We start from the raw sequence: 12,696 nt of genomic DNA on the forward strand, positions 1-12,696 counted from the left end.
AAAACAAAAGTGCAGCAAAAGAGTGATTAACCTGAAAATCTGTAAGAAGGCTGCATAACCAGGTGATTTCACAAGAAACATCAGCCATAGACCGGTATTCAGCCTCAGCTGAAGACCGAGATACCGTGTGTTACTTCTTAGATTTCCAAGATATTAAGGAAGATCCTAAGAAAACACAAAAACCAGTGACTGATCGTCTAGTGTCTGGACAACCAGCCCAGTCGGAATCACAAAAAGCCTTAAGATGACATGGAGATGAAGAAGGAAAGAAAAGGCCTTGACCAGGGGCAGATTTAACATATCTGAGAACCCGAAGAGCTGTTGCCATATGAGGTTGTCTAGGAGATTGCATAAACTGGCTGAGAGTGTGAACAGAATATGTCAAATCTGGCCGAGTAGTTGTAAGATATAGAAGGCGACCAATTAATCTTCTATAAGCAGTAGGGTCTTCAAGCAGAACACCATCAGTAGCAGAAAAATGGACATTTGGTTCCATTGAGAACTTAGCTGGTTTGGCTGCGAGTTGACCAGCATCATTAAGAATATTAAGAGCAAACTTGCGTTGACAAAGAGCAATTCCAGTGCTGCTGCGTGCAATCTCAAGACCAAGGAAGAATTTAAGTGGACCTAAATCCTTTAGCTTGAACTGAGTATCAAGAAACATAATAAACTGATCAATGAGCTTGGAATCATTGCTGGCCAAAACAATATCATCAACGTAGACCAATAAAGCAAGGAAAGAAGAGCCAAGTTTCTTAGTAAACAATGAGTAATCGGCCTTGGACTGAGTAAAGCCATGTTGAATCAAAGTGGTGGAAAACTTGGAAAACCACTGCCGTGAGGCTTGTTTCAAGCCATAAAGAGACTTATTTAGCTTACAAACTTATGGAAAAAGCTGAGTGCTCCTAGGATAGTGGCATATGAGTTCATAGTTGGAGTAATGACAAGATTTATTTTTTTTCCTATTTATATACTATGTATATTTTATAAAAATTTAAGATAGAAATGAAGTATTTTATAACATAATATAATTATCAGATAAAGTATATGTATATTGATAAAGACAATTCAAAATAGAAATGAAGTATTTTATAAAACAATATACGTATAATATTTATCCAATTCCATAAATATGTGTTAGTAAAGGTAAAATTTAGACAACAGTAACAATTATAACCTTTGTGTTTCCTCAGTTTTCCTCTGTCTAGACTCTAGAGGCATAGTGGTGAGGTAGTGAGTGGTCAATTACAAGCCCCTCTATGGCTCTATTACTGTGGGTCATACGTAATGCTTTACTCGGTTTGCATTATTGATATATCAGGAAATTAGGTCGTCTATCTGCTTTTTACTAAAGTCTAAAGTCAATTTTTTTTTTTTTTTTGTTTCCTATTCAAATGTGGGGAGGGGAAAGAATTTAAAGTCAGCTTATGTAACATCTTATCCCAGAACTACACACATATTAAGGATGCGTTTGAAATTGCAATTTCGTAAACAAAAAGTACAATTTTAAACTAAATCAAATAAATATATCTTTTGAAAATTGCGTTTTAAAAAACTACGATTTGAAAATGCAGAAAACAGCTTTTTCAAATCACAGCCAAAAGGATGCTTTTTTTTTTAAAAAAAACGTAGAATTTTAAAGGCTAACCTACGATTTTAAAGGCCAAACTGCGATTTTGCCAAACGTTTAACAGCGTTTTTAAAATTTACTTTTTCAAATCGCACATTTTAAAATCACTATTTTAAAATAGCACTTTTTGAAATCGCAAACCCAAACAAACTCTAAGTGGAGCCATGGCCTTTCTTGATTTTTCAAATTTTGTTTTAATAAGTTAAATAATATATATATATACATATTTAGGCTTAAAAAATTAAGTTTGATCTCTATTAATAAGTGGATTTTCGGCCACTTTTACAGGATTCTAGCTACTATAGCCAGAATCCGAGATAAAGGCCAGAATTCTGACAGTTTTGTTGGAATTTGGGTTGGCCGGATTCCGGCCAAAACTGCCGGAATCCGGCACAGAACGGCCGGACTCAAGCCCACTGGCCGGAATCCTACCAGAACCGCTGGAATCCAACCGTTTTGGCCAGATCCCAGCCAGTCGGCAGGGATCCAGCCGTTCTGGCCAGAATTTTCTAGCTAGATCCGTCCAGCCAGCCGATCGGAACTCGGTTGTTCTGGACAGGATGTTATGTCCAGATCCAGCCGTTTTGGCCAAATGGCCGAAATACGTTCAATTTGGTCATCGAAATCTGGGTTGACCGGATTCCGACAATAATGGTCGGATTCCAGCGACATTGATCGGATGTTGTCGGATTTCGGTACTGGCAAGATTTCGGTGATGGTCGACAACTTGAACGTGAAGGTCGACTATGTCATTTAAAATGGGTCGAATGCGTCTGGCATCTTCTGAAAATGATTTCATTTTCTGAAATTTACTAAGCATTTTTGGTCAAATAGAAATAACTTTTCGGTTGACTATTATTTTCGCCCCTACCAAACACTGAAAAATGCCAAAATTATTTTCCAAAAATCATTTTACACCGAAACAAACGAAGCATTAGTATAATTTATGTTTTCCATCATAAGTATTTACAAATTTAGTAAAAATATGGTCCAACTTCCGACAACAATGACATTATAAACAAAAATAATTTTAACATCAACTCAAAGATATTGAAGGCAAATCCTTAGCTACAACATGATTTTTCTGATTGTAGAAGCAACAAAAAGGTGGATCATCAGATTACTCGCTCGAATTTGCAAGCCCAACCATGTTGAGCATATTGCGATCCTCCTTAAATCTTTCTAATACAGTAGTACCTTTGGTAGCCTCATGCCTTCTTTGTGCTCCTCTGGGAACAACCCTCCAGCATTCTATCACTTCCGGACATATTCGGCTGGTCTTGGAAAGGCAAGGACTACCAAATGTGGTACAGTTGAATGTGTGCCCCTGATCAAAGCTTGCAGAGAGAAACAGACCAAAGTGATTCACTCGTCCTCCAAGACCAATGCCATTGGGGATGTCCTCTGAACTGAAATTCACAGCGCACTGCAGATACGTCGACACTCAAGATCTTAAGAAGTATTATATGATTAGGGAAACAACTAAATGCAATGTCATCACCCAATCAATAAAGGCATTTAAGCAACCCTCCAACAATAACAGCCTGAAAGGAAAAAGCGACGTATGATGAAAACATTTGATGAATAAAAATTAGCAAGAAAAAATCAAATGAAACAAAGTTTCAGATAATCTAAACATAAAAATTGGGTTCCTTGCATCTCAGCACTTCAACTTTCTCCGTGCTCTAAACTTCCAAACTTTTCCACTTGCAGTTTAGATCGATAGAGAACCAAATCAAATTTTTTTAAGACCTTATAGAATCCAATTTAGTGGTTTGCTCTAAAAATTCCAAGAAATTGATCAAACTTAAACCTATGTTGAAAAGTCAGCCTTGTTAGTTGCTCAATGAAAATCAGGATGTCAACAGTTGGGCTAGAATAAAGGACCATTGAGTCAAAACCATGAGTTATAACTTACCGCTTCAGACTTCATCGGTTATGTCCTTCCTAGCATATGACAATTGTTGTTACCATGTTTTGAGTTTGAGGACCTCCAAGACATTTTGTAATGAATAACATGACAATACATATGTACATAGGACAGGTCTACTGCCAAAGCTGCCTTTACAGTTACCATGGCTAATTCAGGCAGTTCATTTCCAATTGAAACAACTTGAGAGCATTCAAAATCTATTTGCAGTCACTTCCTTAGAAATAGAACAGTTTTAACACAGAGGAGGATTTCTTCCTGGCTGAACAATATCCTTCCAAGAAAGGAAAATTCTTTCTTGTTTTCCTACTTGGTTACTCAACCAATAAATTAATTACTGAACTTGACAATCAATTAACTTATTGATCTATCAGGAGAGAAAACTATGACAGTTAGGCAAACCTAAATCACAGCATGGAATATACAGAATCATTTTCTATCAGCAGAACCAAAGAGCAAAGATGAGACTAATACAAGATTTTTCTTTAGAAATCACAATAAAAAACCTCCATATCAGAACCATATGAAAACAATAGAAACTTACCCATTGTATATTACTGTTTGCTCCGCTAGGCCTGAATATAGATACCTTTGGATATAGCTGAAAAAGAAAAGACTTCATGTCGCCATAGAAATCACCATGCCTCTCCCAACGCTGAGAAGCATAACCTCCATATATGTAACCTTCTTTATCCTTAATAATCAACACAGTTGGCCCATCATCATTTCTGCAGTTCAATTGAACAATTACCCATTCGACTCCTACTTAAAAAATAGTTGTAGCAACCAAGAAACTGAAATAAAATAGAAGGCATTTAGCAATTGTAATTTCTTTAGCAAAAATGAAACCAAAAGAAGGTCAAAGCATTAACAGATTATAGAACAAAAGCAACGGCTCCGTTTGTTAATTTTTTTTATTAAAAAAAAAATGTTCTGATGAGACATAAACGTGAAAATAGTTTTAAATGTTTTGTGAGTATTTTGTGTTTTAGGTTATTTGTAAATGTTTTTGTTTTAAAAACAGGAAACATAAGTGAGAATGAAAATGATTTAACAAACAAAGCCATTACGTCTTTATTAATAAAGAGCTCTTTACTTTATGGATAGGCATTGACGCCATTGTCTACAGGTTTCTTGCAACCAGCAACAACTTGTTATACTAAAAAGGTCCTTGTCAACCTAATGGTTAGGTTCGTTAGGACCTCAACAGAAGCCGTTACTACCAATTTGTACAGCACATTCCACTTAGTCTAACTATGCACAATCAATTTAATTTTATGAATTAATAAGGAAATGTCAACAAAGGCCAGGAAACCAGCAGTAAAACAAAGTTAGAACAATTTGATGTACCTAGAAAAAAAAAGAATGCATCATTATTTTTGAACTTTTCTAAAACTTCTGAACACCCAGGACCTGACACTAACTTTGAAAACATTTTATGGATACTGCACGCTACATCTAGGCACGCTTGATGTTAAGAACCAACATACAATAGTCTACCCCCATATTGAGGTCCATAATGTTATCTAGGCCTTTATGTAACCATTACAACAAGGTCCCATGACTTCTCAAATAATCAACATCACAGCCTAATTGATTGTTGGTGCAGAATCGATGAATACCCCGGACTCATCCTTCTTCTTTAACACAATTACACAAATTTAGCATTACAAAGTGCTAACACAAAAAGACGTGATACACTATTCCTATAAATAAAAGAAGTAGCAGCAGAACTGAGAGGTTTCTAAACCTCGCAAGGGTTGAGAAAAGCAAAATCAGATCAACAGCTTGGTGCAACCATGAACAGCTTTTGAAGAATATATGCTACATGGTTTATCCTTCTAAAAGCACATAATTAGCCTCAAACAGCTAAATTTGGACTCAAAACAAAAACAGCCACACGCGCGCGCACACAAAAATAAAATAAAATCAACTAGCATGATATAGGAATATAATTTGATATCAGCAAATTCAATGACATCCACATAATTACCAGATAATTGTATGAGAAAAGCAAGGTACTTACGATATGTTGCCCAAGAATGTATTAAAACTCAGGCCATTGTAAGCACTATGGTATAAAAGTTTCCATTCCTCCTGCTCTTGCAGTGAAAGGGCTCCTCCTATATGCCAAGCATATTCCTTCCTCAATAACACCATGTTAGGATCAACACTCTCCCAATGCTGTAGATAAGGAACTTGAGATCCAAGTCTCCCTACATAAAACGGTATCACATGAAAGAGTGGAAATTTTCTTTTTCTGAGATTTCGAAAGAAAGGAAACTCAGAAGAGTAAAGTATATATTCTCCTAAACTAATTTGCAATCCATAATATAGAGAAATGGAAATTATCAGGCCCAACAATTTTCCAGATAAAGTACTAAATGAGCAATTGACAAAAGTAGAGAGAGAAGAATGAGAGATTCTTTCTTCAAATACTGATTTAGAAAATCGTAAAAACAGAAAGCAAGTTACACGATATCTTAAATTCTTAATCCCTCATAACAACATGTCGCATCTGGTGATCCGCGTTTTCATCTAATTAATAAAAACATCACAACTACTTTGTAAATCGTTGCCTATTTAAAAATTAAATTTAACTATAATTATTGAACTTAAAAGAAACAAAAAGGCACTAGAACCGTGTTCACCATGGTTTATTCCCAAAGTTCTGGTGTTTGAAGATGCAAATAAGCCAATGACAAGCAGTACACCAAACAACTCACTATTTTCTATTAAAAAAAATTCATGTCCACCACATTAACAAAATGCACTCCACTTATCATGTTAAGTCTTAACTACACTTTTTCTGTTTGTATTGTATTTCATGTTCTTGGGAAATACTATAGGTGTGTAAGAGAAGAAAACTAAAAGAAACGGAAATCAAGAGGATATAAATGTCTGAAGATAAGCAGAAAACCTGGATCAGGTGGCATCAACAAGCTTCCAAGGAACTTCCTGACAGATGGGACAAGAGTACACCAATTTCTGAAATCTTCCAAAGACATACTGTTTTCAGCACACCCGTTGACATGCTTTGAGAAAGTTGCAGCATTAAGAAATATGGCCCCAATGTTCTTATGCGAACTTGATCCATGTTCACTATCTTTCATGGAGAATATAGTCTCAAACATTGCAATTAAAACAGCTTCCAGATCAGACCTGACATTAAACTTCCATCATTATACGCATCAACACAACTAACAAAAAGGGGCACCAAGCCAGCTATTCTAGAAGTTGTTATATAATTACTTTGAACTTAACGAAAGTAACCTAACTGCTTATCATGTATGATCAAGCTTAAAAACCTATAAGCACTTATATTGTCATGATCCATGAAAAAAGTAAGCCACATCTGTATTATTACTCCAAAAGAGAAGTCAATGTTATAATTGGAGCTCCCAAATATCACTTATAAAATCTAGTATCAACTAGCAACGAACCAATGTGAAACTTAACTCCCATTTAACACCTTAACAATTCACTCACTCAATGTGGAATTAACTTTCTAGAGTTTCAGATATGGGGCAAATTAAGTCGGCGAAAGAAACTTGAACTAGAAATAGTAAACATGCAAAATAAACTCTACCTCCCCAAAATGCCATCGCCGGATACGTCTACTAAATGGTAAATGAACTCTTCAATCTCATCTTTTGTTCCTTTCTCATAACTCCCCTGCAGTACATACTAAGCCATTACAAAGTGCTTAACGCAATCACAGTTGGAACGACAGGGGGCTATTTGGAATTTTGAGGCTCAATTTTCCAACATCTTTGATAGTTTAGAGTGCATATTTTCAAAGAAATAGAGATTACTTTAGCAATAACGAGGTCTTGAAAGGTGAGGCGTTGATCCTTGCGTTGCTGGGAGACCAAATCGAACATTCGGTCACCGAGAGGACCGTGGAGTCCGAAATACGTCTGAGAGAAAATCTATCAACGATCAGGAACGCTCAAGAGCATAGAGAATTGAAGGAGTGTGCGAAGAAGAGGACCTTGAAAACAGAGGGAGAGATGTGTTGGCCATTGCTCTGCGATTGGGCAGCCAGGGCCACGAATAAGGACCTGAGGTCTTCAAGTTCCTTTTCGGCGAAAGCTCTACACCAAAACCAACGAAATCCAATTTATCAATGAATTCACCGTAGTTTTAAAGCAAGCAGATACACAAAAAGGTGCGTATTTGAGAGAGGCATACCTGGAGGCGGAAGCGAAGCGGGGGTCTGCCGGAGGGGACTGAGCGTTGCCCATTGCTTTGCCTTTTAACAGCTTTCTTTCCTGTTCTGGTATATGGGCCAGTTGGCGACCCATTTTCTTTTTTCATCTATTTCCTTTCCCTCTTTCAAAAATATCAAATTAAAAATATTCTAACTTTTTTACACTTTTTATATTAGATCAATTATATTTTATAATTATTCAAATAAAAAAACTCACTACAAAACAAAAAAATTTTACTTTTCTATAAAACATTCTCAAATTTTATATCACATCAATCACTTCTTATTATACAACACACAAATATTCCACCACACAACTACTTACCAAACAAGCCCTATAGATTTTTTATCTGTTCTTTCTGAAGCTTTTTCTGATTTTTCCCTTGTGTTTTGTCGTATTTCGTATATAAAACGTTGTCGTTTAGCATTGATTGACGTTGTGGAGATAGCCCATGAAGGCATAAACCTTACCGAAGAACCCGCAGGCGCCAAGCCCATCGGCGGTGGGCATTCTATGAAATTTAGTTGTCGCTGACGCCTGACTGAACTGAACACACTGACGTTTACCTCAGCCACTGCCATAGCCGTCGCAGGTATGCGTCTTCTCTCTTGAGTATTGACATCTTTTCGTTTCTTGCCCTAGTAGTCGATTATACTGATTTAATGGTTTGTGCGTGGCAATAACTCGAAAACCCAGAAATGAAGCTGAAGGTAGTGTGCAAGAAAGTGTACGATTACATTCGCTACGATCTCAAAGAAATCGCTTTCCCTTCGTCGTTGCCCGATCCCCCTCATATAAAAAAACGTCGTAAGCTCACTTGGCATGAGCGATTCTTGGTCTCTTTCTCTCTCTCTCATTCTTCATTTTTATTTTTTTTCTTTCGGGAAACAATTGGGTAGCCATTCTTTGACCTTTTGTGCAAATGTATTGAAAACATATGGCATATATCCGTTTGCCTATATTGTTGTGCAGGTGTTGAAGGAAGCCTCTAGGCTTTATGCTGCGAGCTGGGTCCGGGACATCGGTCCGGAGCTTCGGCCAAATGATTATAAGAAGCATGAAGAGAGTGAGAGTGAGAGTGAGGATAAGCCCAGTGGAGCAAAAAGTAAGACTAAAGAGAAAGAACCATCGACGTTGGAAGATCTTGGTAAGAATTTCATCAATTTCTTTCTCATGGTTTTGTTTTTAGATCAATGTTATGAGTATTTTGGCCATTCGGGTTTTGTGAGGGTTAGACTGTAGGTGGGTGGGGTGGCCTCCAAAATTTTTGAAAGAAAAAAAATTTCTTGAGGCCCCGCCCCACGATATGTGCTCTAAGTCTAGGCCTATCACCTGCTTGTAGAAAAAACTGTATGGACGAGGGGGTTAAGTGCGTTTAAATGCGATAATCGGAGCAAACTCAAAAATGAGTAATCCTCAGAATTGAGCGCTGGGGAAGATATTTGCAAGGCAGGTTGGTCCAGTGACCTGAATGCGGTGCAGTCTATCTTGAGCTCAAACCCTTTGGCCATCAATCCTAGAGATAAGCACTCTAGAACTCCGTATCCTCTTCTCTACCTTTTCATTGCTTTAATAGGATTTTTTGTGTTGTCCTGTTTAGTTCCCGAGAAAATATGACAAAAGAATATACAATTTTGAGTTCTGAAGTTTATCTGATTCGTTACTTATGTTTTTCTTTTATAAGTGACCATGAGTTGGGTGAGAGACAATTCTATATGACCCAGTTCGTAACTTTCAGTTATTGGATTGATATAGTAGCTTACAGGGGTTTTTATTCTAAGTGAGATTGAAATTCCTGGGGTGCTCTCCTAGTATTTCTAGTTTTTCGTATCTCTTTATTCGATGTTGGTTTGTGAACAATTTTCAGATGCAATTGGCATATATCTAATGTTCGAATGTCTTTAGCATCATTAGCTTCTTCACTATAGGTATTTTGAGAAAGAAGAAAGAAAGGAAGAGGTCTTGTTTTTGTTTTAAAAATTCTCTCATGAGCAGCCTGGTAACGTTTGTTGTGCTCCTCCAATATTTGTTTTTCGATGATTATTATCATTTTCAAAATTCTATTAATAGGTTTTGGCTGTTGTGTGGTCTTATCATGTATTCTTCATCAGCACGATAGGCTTTTTCAGCATGGTTCTGCATACATTGGCTCTGTTCACTTAAATGTGACAAATCTGCAATTTATGAAACAACGTGCCCCATGGCATTGCAAGTTTAGGAAATGAAAATATTTTAAGGATACTGAAGACATAGATGATCATTCTAAGTCCAAACGCTTTCTGCAGTTGGGGACCTTTGAACTTTGTTAGGGTTATCTTTCTTGCGTTGGGGTAGAGTCATTTTGATTTTTGATTGTTTCAGTAAAAATTCGGAGTAAAAAGGTGATTTTTTGAAAAGGGAAGAATTGTTTGTTACAAGTAGGATATCTAAGAATTCATTGTGTTATAAAATATTTCATTTCTATTTTAAATTGTGTTTATCATTTTTTTTAATATATAATAGAAACATAGTATATAAAGAGAACAAAAAAAAATTAAATTGTCATTACATTTAGTCCCACCCCCACAAAAAAAAAAAAAAAAAAAAAAAAAAAATCCTAGTTAAGTAGTTAGCCTTTATGATCTTCAGGTGTCTTGGGAGCTTTGTACCATTGTTCCCAAGGATTGAGGTTGTCTCCCTTTATGAGTTTTGGTGTCAAAGAGGTTGGAAGATGGGGGGTATTATATTATAGGACTCTTGCACAGTGGATTTTGTTCTGCTGCTTTTGTTTGGGTTGACCCTTGTAAGTTGACATTTTGTTTATGGTTTCTTTCCTGTATGCATCTCTTTTTCTTCACAATAAAACCTTTATTAATGCCAAAAAGCACTCTGTAATTAAAAGCTTTTAAAATGTTATATTACTTGCATAAACTTAAGTTCGGCAATGCTAATGAGTAAAAATAGTGATTTTGAGACAACTGAGACATTAATTTGCTATTTCTATTTATTTTTAAGTAGATTTCAAATAATTGTATAAAGAAAATGTGTTGAAAGGTAGACACAAGCTTGCAACGTTAAAAACATATTCTTACAGTTGGTTTTCATAGTTGAATAGCAACATTTAAATAACAAATATGTTTAAACGGACATATTGAGTATATATTGCCACCAAAATTGTGGGTTCAGCTTGTTCTGCTATGAGTAGAATAATGCAAGACGAATCCGTTTTGTCTTGGTCAATATTCCTTTTTATTCTTTGAATATAAAGTTTTTGGACACTGCTCTTGTAATCAATTTTTCTTGAATTTGTAGTTTATTGAGTTGAATTCTCACTGTGCCTCTGTCTTTCACTTGGAAAAAATTATTAGCGGTGGCTGCCAGAGGGGGAATGGAGACACTAAGGCCCGCTTTGCAACGGGTGTACATGACAAGAGCTTCTGCCTATAGAGATGGTCTAAAAAGTTTTATAGAAGGGTATCAAGAAGGTGTCCAACAGGTCATGGAGAAGAAGGAGGAATCTAATAAATCTCAACAAGAAGGCAATGCACCTAAAAATTGACCTTGACCTTTCGTAGGATACAATATATATGTTTTTTCTTCTCCAGCTCATTTCATAGAGTATTCACGCAACTTTTGGAGCTTTCTACAGCTCAGATTGTTGTGAGCTGCTAGCATGATCTATCCCATTCAAAGGTTTTACCTTTAATGTAAAGCAAAACTGGAGAGCTATAGATATACTGGAAAATGTTTTGTATAGCTAGTTTCTTTTCAGTTACCTATCCATTGGTAGTGCTGAATTTATTTTCCCACTTGATTTCATGGTCATTGGTTTTATGATTTGTTTTTGCCTCATACTTGTGATGTTTTTGTTTTTTTTCGGGCCAAATGGAATAGTCATGGCATGATCTTGCAAAAATATATGGTATGATCGTATGAGCCTGCATTCTTTAATACATGTATGAAGTGCAAGCCAAGTAATGCCGGATAAATGCTACCAGCTAAAGTTCGGCAGGTTGGATGCAGAAGGATGTGTCCCTCTACTGTTTCCAAAGAAAACAGATGCAATCATCACTTGTATGACAAGGTATTTTTTATCCTTCACTTCATCTTGTTTTCAATCCAATTATTGGTTGCAACTTTTGATTGTGAATGAAGATTGGTTGGATTGAAAGTAAGATATCTTGCTTCAGTGAGGATGATTTCTCAACTCTTCTTTCTTTTTTTGTTTGTTTGAACTTGCTGCTGCTCCCGTGTGGGGATCATTTTCAGTCTTTCATAGGATCCTTCACGCTTGGTGGGCTGAATTCTCAGTGAAACTCTGTTTAAGATTGAACCAGATACTGTTAAAGTGCGTACTCCATGGTGGAGGTGGAGGTAGAAAACACTGAAAATGACTTTGCATCGGAATGCTTGGTAGCACTTCTTAACCCATCAATGATCCTGAGAAATTATTTCGAGGTAGCAATTGCTTTTCCATTCCAGGGGAGAGTCATGTCACTGAGCGCATCATTGCGGGCCGGTTTGTTTATATATTTACAGGACCTTCCAATCCAGCGGTGGAATTCATGTCCTTTATAGTTATGATTATAATTTAGAATGGCTAAAGGAGCTTGGTTGTGAGATTTGCCTCTTTTATACATAATGACTCGAGTTTTTTAGTTTCTAATTTTGAAAATTAAAATCATGAGTAAAATAAATAAAAAGCAAAAAATAAAAATAAAAATGTGAAAATTTACTCCACATAGGGAGGAGGTGGAGAATGGCTCCATCCCAATAAAGAGGCAATGGGGGTGGACATCCACCCTTGACTACCCACAAAAGTGTGGGGGTTGAGAGCTCCACCCCCTCACACCTATGTGTGGGAGGGTGGAGCTAGCCTTTCACTCCTTTTAAGGGGGAATTTCTGCCCTTGAATAGCTATGATGTGGTGATGTGGGTGAGAG

General features: G+C 36.6%; 2 protein-coding genes across 3 annotated transcripts; one reads left to right on the plus strand and one right to left on the minus strand.

Annotated features, from left to right (window-relative positions):
* Positions 1-2,540: 2,540 nt before the first annotated feature.
* LOC133874279 (uncharacterized) lies at positions 2,541-7,893 on the minus strand. Of its 2 annotated transcripts, none has more exons than XM_062312161.1 (8): positions 7,755-7,893; positions 7,555-7,657; positions 7,376-7,480; positions 7,150-7,235; positions 6,481-6,722; positions 5,587-5,776; positions 4,105-4,288; positions 2,541-3,056 (listed from the first exon to the last, which is right to left on the minus strand). In XM_062312161.1, exons 1-8 carry the CDS (start codon positions 7,865-7,867, stop codon positions 2,751-2,753), a joined length of 1,329 nt encoding a protein of 442 aa, XP_062168145.1. In that variant the 5' UTR covers positions 7,868-7,893; the 3' UTR covers positions 2,541-2,750. The 2 variants fall into 2 exon arrangements, with proteins under 2 accessions (XP_062168145.1, XP_062168146.1); XM_062312162.1 differs by having other exon boundaries at positions 2,914-3,174.
* A 329-nt stretch (positions 7,894-8,222) lies between these two features.
* On the plus strand, positions 8,223-11,560 carry LOC133873950 (uncharacterized). The gene is made up of 4 exons (XM_062311758.1): positions 8,223-8,366; positions 8,471-8,610; positions 8,747-8,921; positions 11,122-11,560. Exons 2-4 carry the CDS (start codon positions 8,473-8,475, stop codon positions 11,310-11,312), a joined length of 504 nt encoding a protein of 167 aa, XP_062167742.1. The 5' UTR covers positions 8,223-8,366; positions 8,471-8,472; the 3' UTR covers positions 11,313-11,560.
* Positions 11,561-12,696: the final 1,136 nt, after the last annotated feature.

Source organism: Alnus glutinosa, chromosome 7, assembly GCF_958979055.1.
Source record: "Alnus glutinosa chromosome 7, dhAlnGlut1.1, whole genome shotgun sequence".
NCBI classification, from domain to species: domain Eukaryota; kingdom Viridiplantae; phylum Streptophyta; class Magnoliopsida; order Fagales; family Betulaceae; genus Alnus; species Alnus glutinosa.